This window comes from Danio rerio, chromosome 23 (genome assembly GCF_049306965.1).
Source record: "Danio rerio strain Tuebingen ecotype United States chromosome 23, GRCz12tu, whole genome shotgun sequence".
NCBI classification, from domain to species: Eukaryota; Metazoa; Chordata; class Actinopteri; order Cypriniformes; family Danionidae; genus Danio; species Danio rerio.
Window position 1 is genome coordinate 19374694 of NC_133198.1, and position 23701 is coordinate 19398394.

Consider the following 23701-nt stretch of genomic DNA (forward strand, 5'->3'; position numbering starts at 1 on the left):
TCACCATTAGTACCCCCTTAAAGAGCAGCAACAACAATGTCAACAATAAAGAAACACCTGGTATCAAGTGCCTGTGAATACATAAATGCAGAAGTTACCTATTACAATTCACCTAATCTCAAATAAGTATTACCACAGCGCATTAAGGGTTGTTCACCTTCTCTTAATGGATCCAGCTGAATTTTTCAAGAATCAACTGTTTGCCCCTAAAACTCTTTATCTGTCTGTGTAACAGCATGATTCATAAATGAATGTAGAGTCCTGCAAATTGGTAACTAAAAAGCTCTAATTAACGCTAATCTGCAAAGGACACATTCTTGTGGCTAGAAGGTTTGTATAGGGTCAGAGTATTTTCACAGTGCTTTTATCCATTCTTCTCAATGCATCTAATGTCAGCTCCACTCGCTTCAGCATCAGCAGAATTTGAATTTATATAGAGTGCTGTTAAAGTTCAGAAGTAGAATTGCCCACTTTCATTCTTGAATTAGATCCAGAGCGGGCACTTAGAGAGATATTTGAAGAAGTCAAGTTCATTCCAATTCTGGTGATAAAGTGGTTTCAAGGATCTATAATGAGACAGAAGGATAGAAAGATATCTTTTTGTAGGCTAGTCAGGGATTTAAGTTCACATGACCACCAAAACTGCATTACACACAAACTTCAATTTAATTCAAAAGCTTTATTGTCTATTTACAAAGGAGTTATAAATTGTTGTCTTTAGACAAAAAGTCTCACACATATATCATAGGAAAACACAAAATGCATTTGCAAAGTTAATTTTAAGATCCTCTTTTAAAAAACAAGAAAAAAAATGACAGTTGGAATAAATATTTTTTAGACATAATTTAAAGTCTTTCGCTCAAGTCTACAGTTTGTACTTATTGTTTAATTTATTTTAATTTAATTTAATTTTACAAACGTAAAGGGGATTTTAGGTTATTATAAAGCAGTAGTTACATTTGTTTGTCATATTACTGCCCTTTAATCGGTTAGAAAATGCATTGAAATAATAAAATCAATGCTGTTTTGTATCAGCAATAATCAATGGCTGCAGGAGGATCTGACATTAACTTTTGAAATAATTGATTTCTTAGCTACAAAAAAATTACTCTTGATATAACAGAAGCTCCAAAATGAATCTTACATCACACTCATGCATTGTTGAGTCCATTTTATTTAGTGAATTTGTGAATTCGAAGAACTGCTTTCATGCAATATTTTCATTTTATTTGTTATAATTTATTATTTATATAATGACAAGTTACACTTGAACACATTTAGAAAAATTTGCCATATTCTCAACAAATTATTTTAAAGAAATTTGTTGTTTAAGGAAAAAATAACATGGTTTCGCAAAAATGCATCTTTCTCCTTCAGACTGAGGAATCCATCATCAGAAATCTTTAATTTGGACAGAAACCAGTCTCTCATGTTTTACCATGAAAACACCAATGCACCTTGTAATCTCTGTGGTTTTTCTGGCTGCAAATCAGTTAGTGTGGTTTGGCCTCTTAATAGCTTTTTAATTGCTTTACGGTGGCAACAGAAGATTTTCATTGTTGTGACGGTTTATATGCTCCATCATGTTTGTTGCTGTGTCTTCATGCAGCTTTTGTTTTATCTGTTACATCTTCGGCATTTACATTTTTTATTCAAAATGCTATCACACCTGTGATTTGAAATTCATTCATTTCATTCATTTTCTTGTCGGCTTAATTAGTCCCTTTATTAATTAGGGGTTGCCACAGCGAATGAACCACAAACTTATACAGCAAGTTTTTTATGCAGCGGATGCCCTTCCAGCCGCAACCCATCTCTGGGAATCATCCACACACACACTCATACACTACGGACAATTTAGCCTACCCAATTCACCTGTACCACATGTCTTTGGACTGTGGGGGAAACCGAAGAAACCCACGTGAACGCAGGGAGAACATGCAAACTCCACACAGAAACGCCAACTGACCCAGCCGAGGCTCAGCGACCCAGCGACCTTGCTGTGAGGCAACAGCACTACCTACTGCGCCACTGCTTCGCCCCTGTGATTTGAAATAGTATGGGAAATCTTCAACATCTAATTTATTAGTTTAATCTGTAAGTTATAAACTAATACATTCTAAAGAGTTCATTTTTTTACATTTTCACAAGGAAGTATGTCACCAAACTGTTTTGTTTTTGATGTATATATTAGTTTGTCTTTTGTAATGTTACAGTGTATTTATTACTTTTTACCTATTGTCACAACTTTACTGTTTCTTATTAAATACAACTTAGAAATACAATCTTGATCTGATTTTTACATACAGTACATACTGTACATACATACATATATAATTTCAGGTATTTTAACGAATGGTTATATGTAAGGCTGTCATTTTACAATGCACATTTTAATTTGTTTACACAGGATTATTATAATGCATTTATTAACAATTAAAAATGCTATGGGGCAGCTCAGTGGGGCAGTCGGTAGCATAATCGCCTAACAGCAAGAAGGTAGCTGGTTCGAGCCCATGCTGGATCAGTTGGCAGTTCTGTGTGGAGTTTGCATGTTCTCCCTTTGTTCATGTGGGTTACCTCAGGATGCTCCGGTTTCCCCTACAAGTCCAAAAACATGTGGTACAGGTGAATTGGGTAAGCTAAATTGTCTGTAGTGTATGTGTGTGAATGAGTGTGTATGGATGTTTCCCAGTAATGAGTTGCAGATGGAAGGGCATCCGCTGTGTAAAACATGTGCTGAATAAGTTGGTGGTTTATTCCGCTGTGGTGACCCCTGATTAATAAAGAAAGATATATATATATATATATATATATATATATATATATATATATATATATATATATATATATATATATATATATATATATATATATATACAATTGTGCTGTCCTCGCTATATGTGCTGAATATAACTTTACAGCCAGATAAACTCTTCCTTGACATCAAATCTCTGAAGACGATAACTCCTTGTCCACAGGTTTATTGATATTCCAAAGAAAGGTAAAACTGAAATGCACAAAAGGCATAATCAACACTAAGCATGTTGTTGTTAAGATGTATACATTCGCAAAGAAGTACATAAATGAATGTCTTCAAGGCTTTATGTGTTTTCTCTTAAACACACATTCTCTTAAATGTAATATACTGATGTAAACACACACACAATTCTTAAATCACTTTTTAACTATACTGAATTGCATGAACTTTCAATGAACTAGACAAAGATTACACTCACTATGTCCCTTAACCATAGTGAAGCAGACAGAAAATAATAGACTTCTAATAATAACTATATAAAAATGACCTAAAGCATCTGAAATAATAGACATTGATTAAAACAGTCAATACATACCCACGATGCTAAAACAAACACAAGATGAATGCAAACGTCACAGAATTAACTCAGGATTGTCTGACTGTGCTGCTCTGTGCAACATGCTTGCTCACTTCCTCATCAGTGCTCACATGGTATGACTCTGTTCTGAAACCTAAGATTCTTAAAGGGGCCACGTCGTAATAATGAAAAACATACATATTCACTCCAGAATAGAAAATAAGTCTACCAAACATTGTGATAACAACACAACAATAGATGTATGAAAATGAATATAATGTATTAATTTTAATGGTTAATATTAGCTCTGGTCTGTTATATAATGTTATAATAGCTTTTTTGATAATGTTATTAAAATTTAAAAATATTATAATTATTTAATGCCTTAGAAGTATTTAAATTTTTTGTTAATGAAAACTAAATCAAACCATATTTAAATGAGGTGTTTTTGTATTCATTTTGTATAGCTTTCAAATATGGTCTCGGCTATGTGTTTGAGGTCTTAGAATATATTGTAATTAAATTTTACAATTACGAGCATATAGTATATCTTGCTATATGATTATTATCTGTCTAACGACTACATTTAATTTACTAAAGATAAACAATGTCCTAAACAGCATTTGGATTAAATTTGTAGACTGAGAGCACGGTCAAGATATGTACACCAGTAGATTTGAAGTTACCTTTTTAGAGTAAGTAAAAATGGAGAAAGATCTATTCTCATTGGCTTTTAGTGTGATTATGAGCTCATCTTGACCCTGTGTAAGAACTGTGACAGCTCTCAGTCTGACTGAGAAGAGGAAGTGCCATCTCTGGGCTTTGTCACATGCTTATAATCACATCCAGCAGATATTGCTCACCATTTTTGTGTTGCTCCTCTCACAAATATGCTCTATACAAGCTCCATGAATAATTCAAGTTGAATTTAGTTAATGAGTCTTAATCTGTAAATGAGACTGACCCCCCTCCGCTCCCTCAAAAGAATGAAAGGGGGTTTGGGGCCACAATCTAATTGGCAAAATACTCAACGGAACCGCCTAATTACCATATTCACAACCTAAAATAATAGAACTAATTAGGGCTTATCAAAGCCCAGAACTGGGCAAGATTTTGTCATTTGTGAATGAATTATGCATCCACTGTTTTTAAATGAAAACAAAACTGCATGGTACTGTATAAAGACCTGAGATGGACAAGCTTGTTTTGCTTTCACTCAGCACCTGACAAGTAAACAACATTCTCTGTTGTTTGTTTATATGCTGTACACATCTTTATTTGTGTCGACAGCGCAGTCTAAAGCAGTCTGTGTTTTCACTGCAGTACAGAAGCATAATCCTCTTCTGCCCGATCTGTCATTGATCTGTATTTATGTTTCCATATAAATCCACAGCCATTGGGGGGAGTGGGATCAGCCAGGCTTTGAGACAAACAAGGCTGACTGACATCAAAAAAAAATTGAAAATAAATACAAAATACATACATACATACAAACATACATACATACGTAGTGTGTAGCATAAATGAGTACACCTTCACACACAAAAAATATTTTACCCATTTAAAATGGTTATATCCATTTTATAACCAATATATATATTTTTTAATAACCAGTTATATTCATTAAAATACGAATTTGGTCATCAAACATCTTTAGGAATAGAAATATAATACCTTTATATTCAAATTAAAAATGACAAACTTCCGAAGTTTTTCAGAAGCTAAATTTTAATATTAATTGTTTTTGTTTTCCTTGATTTTTCCTGTTCATTTTATTTATTTATTTTTTTGTGTGTAAATTTTCCCAACATATTAATTTGAGTAAACAAATTTTCTTGGACTGTGATCTTAAAGGGAACCTATTTTACCTCTTTTATAAGATGTTAGATAAGACTTCTGTGTCTCCAGAACTTGTCTGTGAAGTTTTAGCTCAAAACACCCATCGGATTATTTATTATATAATGTTGAATCTGCTTATTTAAGTGTCTGAAAACTTTGTAGCTGTTTTTGTAGCCTGTGGCTTTAAATCCAAATAAGCTGCTTCTCCGAGCCTCATGGGTTACATCAGAAAAACAGCTGTCAACGATAGAGACAGACTCGGATGAAGCTGGAATACAGCTCATCAGACAAAAATACCAAGTAAGTTAATTTGATGTATTTGTGGTGGTTTATTCAAGCCTTTCTGAAATGATGAGTTTTACACAAATGCCATTTGCAGTACACACACACACACACACACACACACACACACCCACACACACACACAAACACACACACACACATTAATGATTATAGAAGTTGGTGATGAAAGAGGTGATTATAGAAGTTAAGAATTGTTGCAATTTGACACTCTATTAAAAACATAACATAAAAACGTATTGAGGTGCAAATGATGACAGAAAGTTGTAACATATGTTTGAATTCCAGTTTCTTTGCAAAAAATGTTCTGTAGACATGTGTATACATGTTATTATGGAGACATGGCACCTGTCAATCAATTCGGTGGGTGGGAAAAACTACACTCCTACGCCACAGGGATTCCAAATCATGGGAATTTGGATCCTATTTTAACGTCAGTTAATAAAAAAAAGAGAGACTTATGTTTCTATCACTTCAATATGACAGTGGACTATATCTACACACAGTTCTGCCCAAACAGCTTCCAAAAGTTGATTCAAAGGACATTAGGTGCCCTTTAATTGTTTTTATTTTAAATGAGTTCCAATTTTGGTTTTGGTACCAACTCATGTACAGTATATGCACAAATATATTATTGTAAAGCATCCTATAGAAAATATTCATCTAAACGAGAGATCTGTGAGGGGTGTACTCATTTATGTTGAGCAATATATGAAGAGTTCAGATGCAAAAACCTCTAAATGCCGTCAGAAATTTCCATTGAAAATGAAACATTTTTTTCAGCATCTGTTGTTTATGTTGAGATATTTCACATTAAACATCAGGAAAATGACTTATTCTTTGCCATAAAGGTAATATTACGGAACATAAACACAGGAGCATGATAAAAAATGCTCATTTTAGAGGAAATATTCAGACGGCACTTAGAGTTTAGGTTTTTGCTTCTAAAGTCTTCATATATACTATAATGGCTGTCAGTGTTTTACAAAATAACTTTGCATGTGATTCATCTGAAAGGTTAATACATCTATATTTCTTTTACACAAATCAATCATTTAAGATGCCAGTTTCTAGTTGGATGTTCATGTGTACATTTTTTCTCATTTAGACTTTATTTGGTATCTATTTCTCTCGTCCATCTCCTCATTTTAACAGTATATTTACATTTAAACTCTATGCTTTTATTTTTAATTAATCTAGATTTATAAGAGACCATATCTTCCATAGTTAACAAGTATTATATATATATATATATATATATATATATATATATATATATATATATATATATATATATATATATATATATATATATATATATATATATATATATATTGATAGGGGGTTATGGTTAATATATATTTGTGTGTGTGTGTGTGTGTGCACTGAAAAAAATGTTATGTTGAATTTACTTAATTTTATTACGTCAAGGGGTTGCACAAAATAATTTTATCTAAATCCAGATATATTTTTTAAGTTAAGTGAATTTATATTTTTTAAGTTGAGTTTACTTATATTTTATAAAGTGGTTCTACTTATATTTTATACATTGAGTTTATTAATCTCTTTCAGTAATTTCAGATTAATTATATTCATAATTTTAGCTAAACTATTTTCAGTAGAATTAACTCAAATTACTTGTGCAACCAGATCAATTTAATCGTTTAATTTCTACATATTAAAATTAATTTTAATCCAATATTTTTTTTTTAATCTATTGTATCTTTCATTAATATTTAGACAAATAAAGCAAACCCAATATTTTCAACTCTAACTTTATTTTTGTGATCCAAGAGATATTTTTGCTCTCTCAAAGAATGGCAGTAATGTAACTCAGTAATCATTTCTCAAATTGTTTTCTTATAACAAAATGCAGTATATCATCCACTAACATAAAATACATTGTACCATTCGTAACAAAACAAGTGCACCAGATTAGCTGGAAGACAGCGAACACTGAATAACTTGCATGAGATTATATTTAACTGCAAACTTACATTGAGTCAATATTCCAAAACATCATTAGTGCAGCTTTAAATATTCACAATAGTGGCTGTATACATACACACACAGGAGAACTTTGGAGGGAAGCCTTTTAACACACAACAAAACATATACAAGTAACAAAATACACCAGTACTATACAGAACAAAAAATGCTATAGTACAAGAACTGTCCACAGCTGCAACACAGTGCACACTGAGGACCTGATGCTGAAATTACAAAAAACTGTAGTTACATTAAAAAAATACTAATTAAAAAAAAGATTGTTATATAACAAAATAGATTTTATGTTTGGCTGAGGTGAAAAAGTTGGTGTATAAATATGGAAACAGACTTACTAAATAAAATGAAACGTGACTTAAATGTCCACTGAAGCTTAAGCTACTCTAAAAAAAATAAAAATAGTGTCAAATGAAAACATCACATCTGTGTGAAGCAATGAGGAGGCTGTAACATTCTCACATGAAACTAACAAGAATTGTCATAATTTCATGTTTTACACATGGTTCCCCATTGTTTGAACTTTGACTGGAGCTCTTTTAATGACGTCATCTCATTGTGTCCTCTTCTTATGCAATGCCTTAATGGTGCAGACATCATCAACTGTTTATCTCAAAGCGCTTAACTTCTAAAATTCATATGGCGTTAATGGATGGATGGATACTTTTTGTGCTGAGTGTGGATAGAAACCTGGCCTATTTACAGGATTGCAATTTTTATTTCAGGTGAATATTCCACTAAATCCAATGACAACTTTAAATGTTCACACCAGTGGCTATGTATTACAGTCCACCACTCACTTTGTTTTCAGTTTGAAACATTTTCTAGGGCTGCATTTTACATCATACTATATGTTTTCTATCGCCTCCCAAACCAGATTTAAAAATGCAGCTTAGCAGCGTTTACATGAGCGGCTGAAGAAATCCTACAGTCCAGCAATGATTTTGTTCTTTAGTCCAAGGACTTTGGGGGAAAGTCTTTCTCCATCCATTTTCAAGAGCACATTTTGAATGAATTCATAAGAGTATTTCAGCTCTTTGGGGTAGGCCAAGTTCACTACATAGATGACTCCCAGCATCATTGCAGATGCTTGGGCTACAGATCCAATGTTGTCCAGAATGATTTCTCCTTCAACATAAATGTCATCATGTGCTCCAATTTCTCCACCCTCCTTGTTGATGACATATACGCCCATGGTGGAATTCTGCAGGTCTCTCTGGATGCCATCTCCTTCAATGTCCTGTATATTTGTAGAATATAAGAAAAACATGAATTTATGTAATAGATTTTAATGACCTGCAAATTCTAAATTTCTTTATATTTACAATACATAATTACACTGGTCAGTAAAACCATTGAAAATATTTTTGTCAGTTAAGTAAAGGTTCATGTGAATTAACAAACCAACAATGCATGAAATATAAACAAATGTACAGTGATTTAGAATAAATAATTGTGTAAGGTTATTTACAATGTGTCAGATCATATTATATGGCGATTTATTATAAACTGTTTGTGAAATCAGAAACAGAAAAATTTCTTCGCAATGCAGTCCACAAGCCTACTACTACTAAGTACATTGTGAGATATTATAACTGAGTCAACAAGTCAAGAATTTGTTAATTTAATTAAAATTAATTAATTATTTATTCTGTCTTCATGCCATATCACTAACTCTATTAGTATTTGGATTTGTCATGTTCCACTTCTATACTAAAAGTATTAGTTTAAAATTTGGGAGCAATAAATGCAATGCCAACATAATTGGTCTTTGTGTTTAACGTTAGAGCAGAAACAAAGTTGAACAACATCAACCTGCTAGCTAAACCCTGGTCTTTCACTGGACTATCGGCTGTGGTCGTACTAGCTGGTCCTCTCGTGTCATCTGCAAATCTCCTGCAATTTAGTTATGAAACATTTGAATGCTTCTACTACATCTACTTTCACCCCCACCTTTACGTTTTAAACTCTGATAAGTCGAGTCGGAGACAGTCCACGAGGACTGCGACCCATGCAGCTGCCACGAAAGAGAAGCTTGTTTACTTTTCCTACGCGCATTCCGCGAAGACCTGCCTCTGATTGGCTAGTGTTCGTTGCAATCGTTGGTTAGGTCAAAGAAGCTCTTTGGTTAGGTTTGCGCAAGTGGAGCGACGTCACGATCGGTCGGAGCCAGTCAGCTTCAGAGCAGGGGCGGGTCTACGGGTGTAAAAAAAATACAAACTTTTAAAGAAACGATAAATTCAGGTACCCAACGTAACTTATGCCTGCCATTATGTTTATGTAGAAACATAAATTCTTGCCGCCAGTGCACATTAACCACATTTTACCAACATGATTTCACAGGTCTATTTTGTTCTAATGTTAACACATTGACAAGATTAGAAGAAATGCTTACAGCCAGTCAGGAATAACGTTATGTAATGTTAGGCTTGGCCAGTCTAACGTAACGTACTAACCTTACACAACTCACGTAGTTAAGCTAATCGCTGACACCTTAGTTGTAATTTAATTTAATGTAACGTTAATTGATATAAAAACATACCAATTTAGCATTAGCTAAACACATTTTTCTATAAAATGTTTAAAAGTGTAAACAGAACCCTGTTTAAGTAACATATATAACACACCAATGATTATATATTGATTACTTACCGAAAATGCAGAGCTGGATGCAGCATTCAAATGAGTGCATCACGTTCAATCTCCCCGCCTTGGCCCCTTCAGGAAAAAAAGTGTCTGCACATGCGCAGACCGGATAGTATATGGAAATTAAATGAAACGTATTTTTTTCTAATTACTTTTAATTGAATGAAATTAACTTGTTTTAAACAAAAGCAGTGAATTTGAAAATTAATAATAAAAAATAAGTAGGATTAAATAACACATTAAAATCAGTGAAATTAACCAGATAAAAACATGTAACATTTACAAGGGGTCAGAATCATTTTTTTCAGTGTGTGTGTGTGTGTGTGTGTGAGTGTGTACGTGTTTTTGTGACATATCAGGACACAAATCTGTATAATGACAATGAGGGCAATACAATATATGGTTTGGACAGTATAAAATGAATGGAAACCTATGTAATGTCCCCACTTTTCACAAAAACAAACAAGTGTGTGTGTGTGTGTGTGTGTGTGTGCGCGCGTGTGTGTGTGCGCGTGTGTGTGTGTGTGTGTGTGTGTGGGGGGGGGGGGGGGGGGGGGGGTGTGCGTTTTCAGACAATTGTGTGTCCACGATTAAATTTCACAGATTTCATTCGTGATTGTGTGCCAACGTCACCCTTACACATTAACACCGAGATATAAAGTGACTTATTCATTTACAACTCCATTAGAGGTAAGGTGATGAGACCGACAGGTGGAATGAGAAGAAAATAAAATTCATCAAAGAAAACAAGATCATTTAGAGTGGCAGCAAAGGATTCAATTTAATCGCAGTGAAAGTGTTACAGCCTAAATTCCTAATGCAGGCAGCCATTTGACTGCAGTGTGCTGAAAGGATTAGAACAACATTTATATTAATGGCGCATTATAAATGGAAAAAGTTTATATTGTAATGTAAGTTGTGAGGGCAGAGAGCACTGATAAGAATTTTTTGCACTCCTTGTGATTTTACTCTTCAACATTTTTATGCTTCTCAATAAAGTGTCGAAAGAAGAACCAACTATTTCTCTCGAGTGTGACTGCAAGCGCTGGAAATCCCAGATAAACCTCGGAGACAGATTGCCATTTTCAAAAGAAACAAACTGAGACCAATATTTATCAGTCTCCCACGTCCTTCTCTTGGGCTTTATCTTTTAATTGCTTCTAGCCTCATATAAGAAAATACAAATTCAATTTGTGTAACTAGAAGATCCCCGGGCAAGATTTAATCATGTGAGAAAAGCAGATCAAAACAGAAGGTTGGTTGTGGATATAATTCACAAAGCAGAGATAATCTGAGTCAGCATTTTTTGCTGACATTTTAAAAAGAATAGAGGAAACCCTCCATAATTCTCTCTCTCTCTCTCTCTCTCTCTCTCTCTCTCTCTCTCTCTCTCTCTCTCTCTCTCTCTCTCTCTCTCTCTCTCTTAGACAAACACATTCACTTATTCACACACAGCTATTTAAATCCCCATCTGTGTAACAAATGGGTGACTAGATTGATCCAGAAAGAAATTAAACAACTTTGGTATTAGCACTTCTCGGATAAAGAATACAAGAAGTTGTATGTGGCTTGGTATTAAATGGATTTGCTTGAGCTGAACTGTTGTTTATTTTAATGAAAATAAATAAATATAAATCTCATGTTCTCTGTATTTACAGTAAATACTGCGACTTTCCACTATTATGTAGCTTTTTTGTAGCCTGTGGCTTTAAATCCAAATGAGCTGCTTCTTCCCGCCCACCGTTTGATAATAAATGGATTTGCTTGAGCTAAATTGCTGTTTTATTTTAATGAAAATAAATAAATATAAATCTCATGTTCTATATATTTACAGTAAATACTGCTACTCTCAACTATTTGCTGCACACCAATAAATGGTAGATCACATAATACAATACTTAGTCAACAATCTCATTTTAGCAAAAAAAAAAAAAAATACATTTACGATTTGTCATTTCAGTTTGCACAATCTGAAGGGTCATGGAATTGTATTATGTCAGATGGGAATTTGCCTAACACTAATCTCATTCTCAATGAATTCATGTTTGTCCAAGTGTGATAAAAGTCAAATTAAATACAAATAAATTAATACAACTATATTTAGAGCTTTAAATCCACATTAATACACATGTTAAGATATATATTCTAAACACATTGTCAGCAAAGGCTTCCTTTACAATAATCAGTTTGACATTAGCTTTCCCAATACTGCAGAAATAATGTTAAAATTTACTGTTTTATTTATTCATTATTATATTCATTTTATTTTCGGCTTAGTCCCTTTATTTATTTATTTGACCATAGCCTCACTCTTTTTATTCATTATTTTGCCGCAGCTCCGCTCTTATTATTTATTGTCTTGCAGCCCCATGAGCAAAATACAGCCTGCAGGGTAATGATCAACTATTATTCCGGCCACACATGCATAACGGCGCCATTGAGGTCCAGTGGTCAGCACGTTGCGTTTCGACGTTGTCGATCCGTGTTCGATCCTCACCTTAGTAATTCTTTTTTTTTCTTTTTTTCTTTTTTATTGTTAAGACATATAAAACTGTAAGGTTGTTAAACATTTGAAGTTCTAAAGCAGCTGTTTTCTTGAAAAAGACGTGAGAGTGTAATTACAAACTGAAATGGAAATGACCTTATTTTAATATAGTCAGTCGTAAACTGAGGTGGGCCGATCTAATGCTTGAAACTCCAGGGCTGAAAAGGAGTCCCACTCCGACCCTGGTGACAGCATATCTTTTTAAGTCATTGTAACGTATTAAACTAAGTTAAATGTTTTCTAAATTAATTTTATGAAGTTGCGCAAGCTGTTTTAAGTCAGTTTTACATAATATTAGTTCAATGGACTTATAAGGGTAATTTGATTCAGCTTAAAAATTTTGAGCAACCATGATTTTTTTACAGTGGGGGAAACACCCTCTCACTTTCACACGCACACACTATGGTCAATTTAGTTTATTCAATTCACCTACAGTCTATTAGTCGTACGAAAATGTGTGATTTTAAAAAGGAGGGGCGGCACCAGACCCACCCCTAAACCCGATTGTCAATGGGAATAAACAAATCGTACTAAATTGTATGATATGGTGCAAACAAAGTGCTTATGCAGTCCTTTTTTACAGTTTGAAACTAGTTAAAATAAAGTTACTTAACTGTAATTTGAAGAGATTTAGAATTTAAAGCAACATTTTCAGGAAAATTATTTCTTTTTCTTGCTTTCTTGTGATTTCTTTTTTTTTTTTTTTTTAAGTTGACGAAAATGTTTGTGAAGTTTCATAAACTTTCATAGTCCCCCCTTCCACCCCATCTCCCCCTTTTCCTCCCTTTTCTATGGGGAGTTTTCGAGACCTATTGTACCTGATATCGGACCCCCTTTATATGTTCATTGACCAGGCGGGAGCCTTGGGCTCAGTTATCTCTAAACTCAGGGTTCTCACCCGGAACAGCATGCCACACCTGCTATTAACGCCAAGCATATCTAAGTGTGAACTCTTGAAACAGTTTTGTCTTAGTCTTCATTTACTAAATTAACCTTGCAGTTTACATCAAAAATATTTTTTGTTTCATGAATCCGCTTAAGTTGTGACATCTGGAATACTGTTTCCTGGTCTAGAAAATTGTCTCTATAGCTGTTTATGACCAAAATTTAGTTGAATCTCAAATTAAAATGAATCATGCATAGGTCTCTCCATCCCAGACACCAATATTTTAAATATTTACAAAAGACACATTGAATAACACTGTGGGTGTACATGATTACAATTTGTTTTTTACCTTTGGAAACTAATAGAGCATTTGCATTCTTGATAAAAATAAACTGCTTCAGAAAAGGAATTAATGCCAGTTTATTAGAGTTTGTTACACAAACATACTGTATTGACATTCTGCCATTTTGCCATGAAGAAGCTGACTCTAGAAATGCAGGTGTAGTTTGGCATGTTACCCCACCTGAAAACATTGTCTATGGAGATTGTACCTGCTAAATATCCCTCGCTGCTTTATTTCTAGTTGTCGACTAAGTTTTCTATACTAAACGTTTGGCCTGTACACCTGTTTCAGATCTTTAAATAGCACTTTTGAGATAACTGTTGCAGTCCACATAGTTTCCTGAAGTCAGATTATATTGGAAAAGCTTTCTCTTAAACCAAGGATAATTTATCAATAGATAGCCATTAAAATGTCCTACAAAAACTGAGGTACATGAAGGCAGACTAGTAAGATAAAGCAATAAAAAAAAAGAGTTAGATTCAAAAAGCCTCAATATGAAGTGTAAGAAGAGCACTGAGACAGCAGGAGGAAGCAGAAGTGATCTGTCACCACCTCACACTATGTGAGAAATCAATAGTCTTGTGCCTTATTTTAAGAGTCTCATACAAAGACACAGCGGAGATTACAGAGTCAATCCTTGTTTGACTCAGACCAGAGCCGGAGGGAAAGTATAAACTGAAATGGGATCTGTGAAATAATGAAGTGAGACAGATCAGTGGACAAAATAATAAATTGCTCATATAAAATTGGCAGATGCAAATCCATTTCTATCAGGGAAACAAATCTGCTTCTGGTGAATGTGACTATTACACCATCGGGGCTCCTAAAATGGTTCATTTACATATGTGATACTGCTGCTTATTATGACTCAGTTTTACCTATTAATTTTCTTTTATTTTATTCTCTACAGGGGCCGTGGTCATTGCTTTTGTGGTGTGCTGGCTGCCCTACCATGCCCGGAGACTAATGTACTGCTATGTCACTGAATGGACAACGTGAGTTTTAATTTAAAAGCTTATTGAAATATCAATAAAGATCAAAGGAAATTTTGCTTTCTCATACCAGACTAGATCAGCTAAGACACAGCATAAATATATAATTTCCCATACTAGCTATTGGTCAAGAAAATTTCCAGCCATTTTTATTTTTTTTTATTGTATTTATGGTCCCACTTTATATTAAGTGGCCTTAACTAATATGTACTTACACAGGAACTAATAGTTTGTTACAATGTATTTATTGTGTAAATACATGTATTTACTGTGTACTTATGCTTCATTAAATACATGTATGTAATTATATCTGTATTTAACTTTTGTAATTACATTTGTAAATACACTGTTGACCATCCCCACACCTTAACCCACCCTTAAACCTACCCATGCCACCAAACCTGTTCATAACCCAACCTCTATCCCAACTCAAAAGCACCACAAGTGTTCTCAAATACATTATAAACACAGTAAGTACATTGTATTTATTATTTGATGTAAGTACATAGTAGTTAAGGCCACTTAATATAAAGTGGGACCGTATTTATTATATACAGTAATAGAGAGAAACATCTAATATACATTCATTCATTTTCTTGTCGGCTTAGTCCCTTTAGTAATCCAGGGTCGCCACAGCAGAATGAACCACCAACATATCCAGCTTTTTACGCAGCATATGCCCTTCCAGTCGCAACCCATCTTTAGGAAACATCCACACACACATTCACACACACACTCATACACTCATACACTACGGACAATTTAGCCTACCCAATTCACCTGTACCACATGTCTTTGGATTGTGGGGGAAACCAGAGCACCCGGAGGAAACCCACGCGAAGGCAGGGAGAACATTCAAACTCCACGCAAAAACACCAACTGAGTCGAGGTTCGAAACACCAACTGAGTCGAGACCCAGCAACCTTTTTGCTGTGAGGCGACAGCACTACCTACTGCACCACTGCCTCGCCACATCTAATATATACATCTAATTTTGTGTTTTATTTTTATTATTATTATTTGTGGCAGTATAATAATAATAATAATAATAATAATAATAATAATAATAACTATTTTGGCATAAAAAACCACAGGAATTTTTTGTTTTATTCTTTGTATTTTTTCTCATCTGTTGTCCACATTTGGGAAAACATTTATTAATCACATGTTGCATTTTCCAATCGAAATAAGCGAGTTTGTGCTGGTCAATTACTTTGTGAACTCTTTATCATGATCTGCTCATGTCAAAAGTTCACAGTCCTGTGCATCACTAAAGACATGCGCTATAGGTAAATTGGGTAAGCTAAATTGTCCGTAGTTCGCCTCACAGCAAGAAAGTCATTGGGGTCGCTGGTTCGAACCTCGGCTCAGTTGGCGTTTCTGTGTGGAGTTATTTGCATGTTTCTGTGTGCATGTTCTCCCTGCGTTCGCGTGGGTTTCCTCAGGGGGCTTTGGTTTAGCACACAGTCCAAAGACATGCGGTACAGGTGAATTGAATAGACTAAATTGTCCGTAGTGTATGAGTGTGTATGTGTGTGTGTGTATGTTTCCCAGAGATGGGTTGTGGCTGGAAGGGCATCTGCTGCGTAAAAAACCAGCTGGATAAGTTGACGGTTCATTCCGCTGTGGCGATCCCGGATTATAAAAGGGACTAAGCAGACAAGAAAATAAATGAACGAAATTGTCCATAGTGTATGTGTATGAATGAGTGTATGGGTGCTTCCTATTGGGTTGGGTTGCAGCTGGAAACATGCTGGATAAGTTGGCGGTTCATTCGATCATTCAGCAACCCCTTTTTTTATTTTAACAGATTTGTGTGTGTTAAGCATCAGTTAAGACAATGTTAGCACCAGCTAATTTCTGCTTCTGGGTACAAAATAATTTTTTGGGCGGGATCAAAATCGGCGACGTAGCGCAAAACTGCAAATTCAAAGGTGACGCGTCGGTTTCTCATTATTATTCATAGCAGAGTTTTTTTATCCTATGAGAAGAACCGGCCTCTTAATTATTTATGACTGTGCGTGCTTTCCAAAGGCAAGACAGACCTGCCAGTGCCAAGCTGTTAGACACGAACCCACGGCACACAGTATTTAGCTGTTCAAGAAGAGCCGTATGTGTTTGTTTACATGATCCATGGGGTTTGTTGCATGTTTTTCCCCGCGATGCTGTCAGGGCCGATACAGCAAAGCTGTTTGTGTGCAGCAAGCTTTTTTGTCGGGAGAGCAGTACGAGAATTAAAGAATGGCAGGCGTTGTCTTTTATCAGGAGTTCGTTCACATTCAGACACATCGCCGTGCTGCTGTGTTTGCCTAAACCCTCTAGATTACCAACAGAGCTACTGGTTAAAATAGACAGGGCAAGAGACCTGCTGCACTGAGCCTGCTTTCAGACCTATAATTCAGACCCGGGGATTGAGAAAAAAGTTCTCATTTATAATGTTTATATGACCATGATTATCTTTATAGTGATATAAATTGTGGTTACTGTATGTAGCAGGGCATTAAATTACTGTTTATTTCTTTGCATTTTAACTGTGTAAACTATAAAATCATGGGTCTCCTCACGGTTTGTGTCTCATTTTGTGAGCCAAGTTCAGCCAACTGACAACAGTTGTTCGCTTCCCTCCTTCTCCCCTGCTGGACATGCGCACTCCTGCCCTTTGCTCGCGGAGCTCCACGCCCATTATGATGCATCTTTTGAAAAAATTCTAGTAGACCTGAACCGAAAGTGGGGGATGTCATGAGCCTTTAATAAAGAGACTAAGCCAAAAAAGAATGAATTAATGAATGAATGAAGAGTTCAAAAGCAAAAAACTCTAAATGCTGTCTGAAATTTTCTGCTAAAATGAGCATTTTTCTCAGCTTACTGTTTTGTTTTAATTGCATTACAACACAAATACAATAAGGCAAAATTCGATTAACAACTTTCGTCTACGTTTACAGAACAGAGAGCAAATAATTATCAAATCAACAAGATCATAATACAAATAAATAAAATTTAAACAGAGAATAAACATAGAAAAAAAAAACATTTACAAAGTTTTACATTTTAACCAAAATTCCTTTTGGAAAAACAGTGGTTTTGTTTAAAGGCACTTGCATTTATGAATATAAAGTTTCTCCAAAATTAGAATATTGGTTGATACAAATTGAATTTTAACATCTAATAAACCAAAACTTTTAGAAAGTTGAGAGGACAACTTAAGAGAAACCTTTAACCACTCAAATTAATCAGACCAGAAAGGTCTGCTATATAAACAATCAAAAAATAAATGAGCCTCCAATGTTTATGTTCAGTTATTTCACTTTAAAGGTAATAAAAATAACTTATTCCTCACTATGAAAGTAAAATCACTAAGCCTACACAAAGGAGTCTGAGAAAGACGGTTATTTTAGAAGAAAATATAAAACAACATTTTACATTAAACAAGGTTTTTGCATCTAAACTCTTCATTTGGAATTTTTTTGTAAACTGTTGAAACACAAATCATCCACCAGTGACAATTGGCTGTTGTGAAAATTGTACGTGTACATAGATGCAGAGTTGCTGAAGATCAGAAGCTTCCAATAAATAACATATAAAAGAGCTTACAATATATGATAACATAGAATGTCACAAAGCAAAATCTATAACCACTTTCACACACTATATCTCTGCAAATCAATGCTTTGTTCTGAACAGCGCTCACCTGCAGCACTGCATATAAATCATGATGCATCTGGTGCTGGTAGGGATTTCTGGGAGTTCTTCTGTGATTTAGAGATGGATCAATAAATATGTGCCATATGTTCGGCTTATAATGTATACAGAGCTGCACTACAAACAAGGTGTGAACTAATCTGAAAAGGTCAGCTTGTATACATGATTTTAATCAGCAGCTGCACACAAATTAATGCTGCGGTTGTCAGGCGTGAACTACTTCAACCATATGCAGTAACTTTCGACTAGATTTAGAAATAACCTGACTAACATGAAAATTAAATGGGAAACACTTTATTTGAAGGGGTTTTCATTAAATTATCATGAAACCTTTATAATCAAGACATGACATATGTCATGAATGTGATATTTTATTTATGCTAAAATAACAACTGTTATTAAGTGTCATTATGTCAATTTAAATGCCGAGGTGACATTGTTTGAGATGTCTTTATTATCACAACGTAGCATTGACAAGTCAACAAAGCTGGTCATAAAGCTGCTAAATCATGAGGCAATTATAATTGTGAAATTCATTTTATTACTGTGTCATTGATATATTTTTTTTGCCTTGAACTAAAGTGGTACAAATTAAATTTGCCAATATAGATAATTAATTGTCATTTAATATTAATAGTGCTTTTATAAAATTATTTGACAGAGTAATGACACATTGAGAAAGTGATCAGAAAATTATTGATAACAGTTAAAATGACCTCATAACAATCATGTTTATGACAGATTTATAACAAGGTTATCAGGGTAATGTCAAGTTGTGTAAGACATTCTGTTCTGTTATTTATTTTATTTTATTATTTTTTTTTTTCATAGTTTAAAAAGATCTATTGGTAAAAGAGCTTTTATGTTTAAGGTTCCAATACATTTGAACTATTTACCTGCTGAAATGTGTTCCCCTTTCGATTGGGGAACTTCAATGGTATAAGTGGATTTAATCCATGTATGGGGACTTTGTTCAGAAAGCCAATCGTCTGAAAAAGTATGTAAACGGGCCAGTGAAATGCCAAATGAATTGGCAGCTTCAGCTTGCGCACCTGGGGCCTCATGTACGAAGACTTGCGTGGAAATCATACTAAAACATTGCGTACGCACAAAGCTGTAAATGTGCGTACCCAGACAAAAATTCAGATGTATGAAACACTGCGTACGCCGAATCCCACGCATATTCTTTTGTACATCTGAATGAACGTGAAACTGAGCGCAACATGCACGAGCACAAAACCCCTCCCTGCATCCTATCCCGTATGAATATGCTAATGACTACTTTGTCAAAACCCAATGAAAAAGCAATGGTAAAAAGCAAGCGAAAACAGAAACTTTGAACAGAATGTGAATTGCAGGTGCTCCTTTCGGAGGTCGACCGGAGAAAAGCGATGTTATTTGCAAGTTTGTCGTCCGGAATTAACAACAAAAGAAAAAAGTAGAGTGGGGAGAGTTTAGCTGATGCGATTAACACAGTTGGGTCTGAACATCGCACTGAGGTAATTAAAAAAAGAAATAGTCCAATTTATAGGTGTAAAATGTTGCAGTACTCTCAGCAGTCTCAGTGGCGCAGCTCGAAAAATGCATGTCAACATGTTTTGACACGTTTGAGCATGAACTCGGTTTAAATCCTGCGTCTGATGAACTCATTCTTCTGGATGGTTTACTGTTTCCGGATGATGGTTTCTGGTGGTTTCCTGTCCCCTGATGATGGGTACGAGCACTGCGTTGCATGTCTGGGGCTCCAGCATGTTAATGTGGGCAGTTCATCATGTCTGTTGCGCAGTTAAGATCGCGGCTAGCCCTTGCAAAAGGGCGAACAACCCCAGCTGTCCTCTGCACTGCGAGCAGGTCTGAGGGTTTCAGTGGGTGATTATCCGTCGTCTCCGGGCCCGCGGACCTCCCGCTCCTCCAAGCGCACCATCCAAGCTTCGAACGGAGGAAGCAATCCGTCTAACCAGATGGTAGCCCTTACATTCAACGACACCAGGAACCAGACGTCCACTGCTGCATCGGAGGGTGGGCTTTCATTGTCCGACGAGGATCCAGACCCGCTTGCCCCCTCCGGGCAGGTGAGCATTGTCAAAACGGATCATGTTAGCCGTGCTTTTCCGGGCTGCTTCGACCATGGGGTTGGAGATGGTTTATCCCCCAGTTCCGCGGCCGGACCGACTAGATGGGTGCTACGTAGAGGACAAGAGGGCCAAGCCTTTGAAGTCTCTCACCCCCTTCTTCCAGAGGTGCACAGTAGACTTGCACAGTCTTGGAGGGCACCTTTTTCTGCCATGCTGCGTGTCCCTTCGCCCTCACCACTCTTGACGGTGGAGCAGCCAGGGGGTATGGGGCGATTCCTCAGGTCGAGCGTGCTATTGCGGTCAATCTTTGTCTGCGTGGCGTCTCTTCTTGGCGGGGTCCGTCTGGTCTCCCGTCCAAAGCCTGTAGGTTTTCTGCCTCTTTCGGAGCCAGAGCTTACAAGGCTGTGGGCCATGCTGCTTCCCCCTTGCACCCTATGACCACCTACCAGTGCTACCAAGAGTAGGTGCTGGCCCAGCTGCACGAGGTTGGGTCCGAAGCAAGCTCCGCACTGCAACCGACTATGCTCTTTAGACCACTAAGTCTGCTGCGTGTGCGTTGGGGAGGACGATGTCCACATTAGTGGTCCAGGAGCGCCACCTCTGGCTTAACCTAGCTGATATACGCGAAGTCGACAAAGTCCGCTTTCTTGACTCCCTCATATACCAGGCTGGCCTGTTCAGCGACATCATCTGTGAATTCACCCAGGAATTCAAGGCGGTGAGAGAGCAATCCGGTTTTGGCGGGACAGTAAGCCCGCTCCGTCTGCCGAGCCATACACATCTGCTACTCCCCATCAAAGTCGCCCGCCTACGGGAGCTGCCCCGGCCCCGCCCGCGCCTCCGGTTCTCAAGCACCACGAAAGCAGGCAGCTCCCCCCTGCCCAGGGCGCCGTTAAGGCTGGTGTAGCGTACAGTCCAAAGATAAAATTACTTATTGATTTTAGTATTTGATATTTACTATTTGATTTGAGTATTTCGCATGGGTTTTACGACTCCTGGCTCCAAGAAGTCTGGATTTTTGTGACAGCTTAAGTTGTCCAGGGGGACTGGAGAGATAAGCAGGGAGCTTCAAAGACATTCCTGCCCAAATACACACACACACACACACACACACACACGAGGCTGTTCCGACAGAAAGAAAATGAACTCATCAAATTCTGAACCAGGACAAAACTAAGGTGTTATGTTTTGTAAACTTTGTATCTCATTTCTGACTTTCTTACCTGTGTAACCTATCTTATAACCTGTATGCCTGTTTCTTTTAGGCCTGTTTAAAGCATAAATAATATGAGGATGTGAAAAATCATGTTGATGTACTTTTAAACCCCCCATGTTTGGTACCGATGGGTTTCTGCTGACATTTTACAACACATGATGCATAGAGCAAGACCATAACTCGCATTGCTTTATTCTTTAATCCCCTGTATTAAATGCCTGTCCGCATTCTTTGGGCGGACACTCAAATTTGCATACGAGCAGCCTCGAGACAAAGGAAGGTTCGCGCGCTCAATTTCCCCTGAAATCATTGGTCAGAATGCTGAACGGGTTCTCACATGACCCGCAGATATAACCAGACTTCTCCCCAAACATCCTCAGAGATCGTCCGAACAAAGAACTCACAAAAGGGTGGCCCTTTGGGCCACGCGGCTCTTCTAAGCCGCATGGACTTTTTCCCGCCACGCTTTTCTTTATTTTCCGGCAAAGTACACTCAGTTTAAAGTATGTGATCGCGTTCCTCAGAACTGTATTACAAACTCAACGCATCAAGAAGGACATCAAAGGAGTTTCATCAGGACGAAAGCATAAAGAGAGAGACCCCAGACCTTAAGTCCAGGTACTTTTAGTTATGCGATTAAGCTGTGCCCCTTTTATCAAAAAGGTGTTTTTTATAATCTTGGTGATCCTTAATGGTGTGTGTGGAACTGAAAGTTTTGTCACTCTTTTCTGAAAAATCTGAAATCTCTATTTCCTAGCTTTACTATTTCTCTTTGTTGTTACACGATCTATAGACCCGATATCTCCACGTGGTTTACCTTGGTTTTGTGTTTAATGTATGTTTGTGCGTTTGTTTGTTCGTTACGTCTGACTAGTAAATAAATTCCATTATAATCAAATGAATTGTATTGTTTGCCTCACGAGAAAATGTCACTGAAATACAGATTCCCCCTGCCTAGCTATTATAAGTTGTTTAAAACTTATGAATGATTAATCTACTTCACAAGAAGTAGCAATTAAATTCCCTTTTTCTAAATGAATAGATCATTACCGTATCCGCTCGGAAAAGTGGCGGCTCTGCTTGTGTTTGTTTAGTCAAATTAACAATAAATTAACAATAAATTAACAATAAATTGATCTGGAATATTAATGATTAATGATAATTTGTTGTTGTTGATAATTAATATTCATAATCTGGGAATCCGCTCGGTGCATGATCATATACAATCATGTTTGTTTGACCAAATTGACTGAAGCTTAAGCCGGAATATTAATAATTAAGAATAAACCGTTATTGTTGATTATTAATATTCATAAAATGAGCTAATTTCTGTTACACTGGTAAACGAACCACGAAGCATCCCTAACACAGGTCATCCGGAGAAGAGGGAATTTGCTCTTTCCCTGTTGAAGGGTCGGGCCCCATTTCCAACGGCACTTTTCACTGCCACGCAAACACCAATGAAAGAGCACTTTTCCACTTCCGAGGATGTGACAGCCCGAACTCTGCCAGTCTGGGACGCTATGCTTTCCAGTTCCCCTTCGGGGGGAACTTCAGCACTATAAGTGGATTTGATTGTAAAATCCACGCATTGGGAGGTTCGGTTCAGAAGCTACTCATCTGAAAGAGTATTGAACGGGCCAATTAAGAATGAATTGGCAGCGCAAGCCTGCGCAGGTGAGCGGCATAAGCAATCAACTGAGTATATAAGCTCACCTGGCGCCAGCAGACGCTATCCTTTTCGCTTCAGAGACTTTCTGATCGAGTCGATGAGGGTTCCTCCTGCTGTGACCAGCGATTCTGAGCGAACGAGAGCAT

At 36.4% G+C, this 23701-nt stretch overlaps 1 protein-coding gene across 6 annotated transcripts in view; it reads left to right on the top strand.

Annotated features, from left to right (window-relative positions):
• Nucleotides 1-23701, top strand: part of ntsr1 (neurotensin receptor 1 (high affinity)) — a 161027-nt gene that overhangs the window by 45074 nt on the left and 92252 nt on the right. For all 6 annotated transcript variants that reach the window (XM_073938764.1, XM_073938767.1, XM_073938765.1 and 3 more), the window contains one exon: nt 14812-14896. In XM_073938764.1, coding sequence (XP_073794865.1) covers nt 14812-14896 — 85 coding nt within the window. The remainder of the gene's footprint in view (nt 1-14811; nt 14897-23701) is intronic.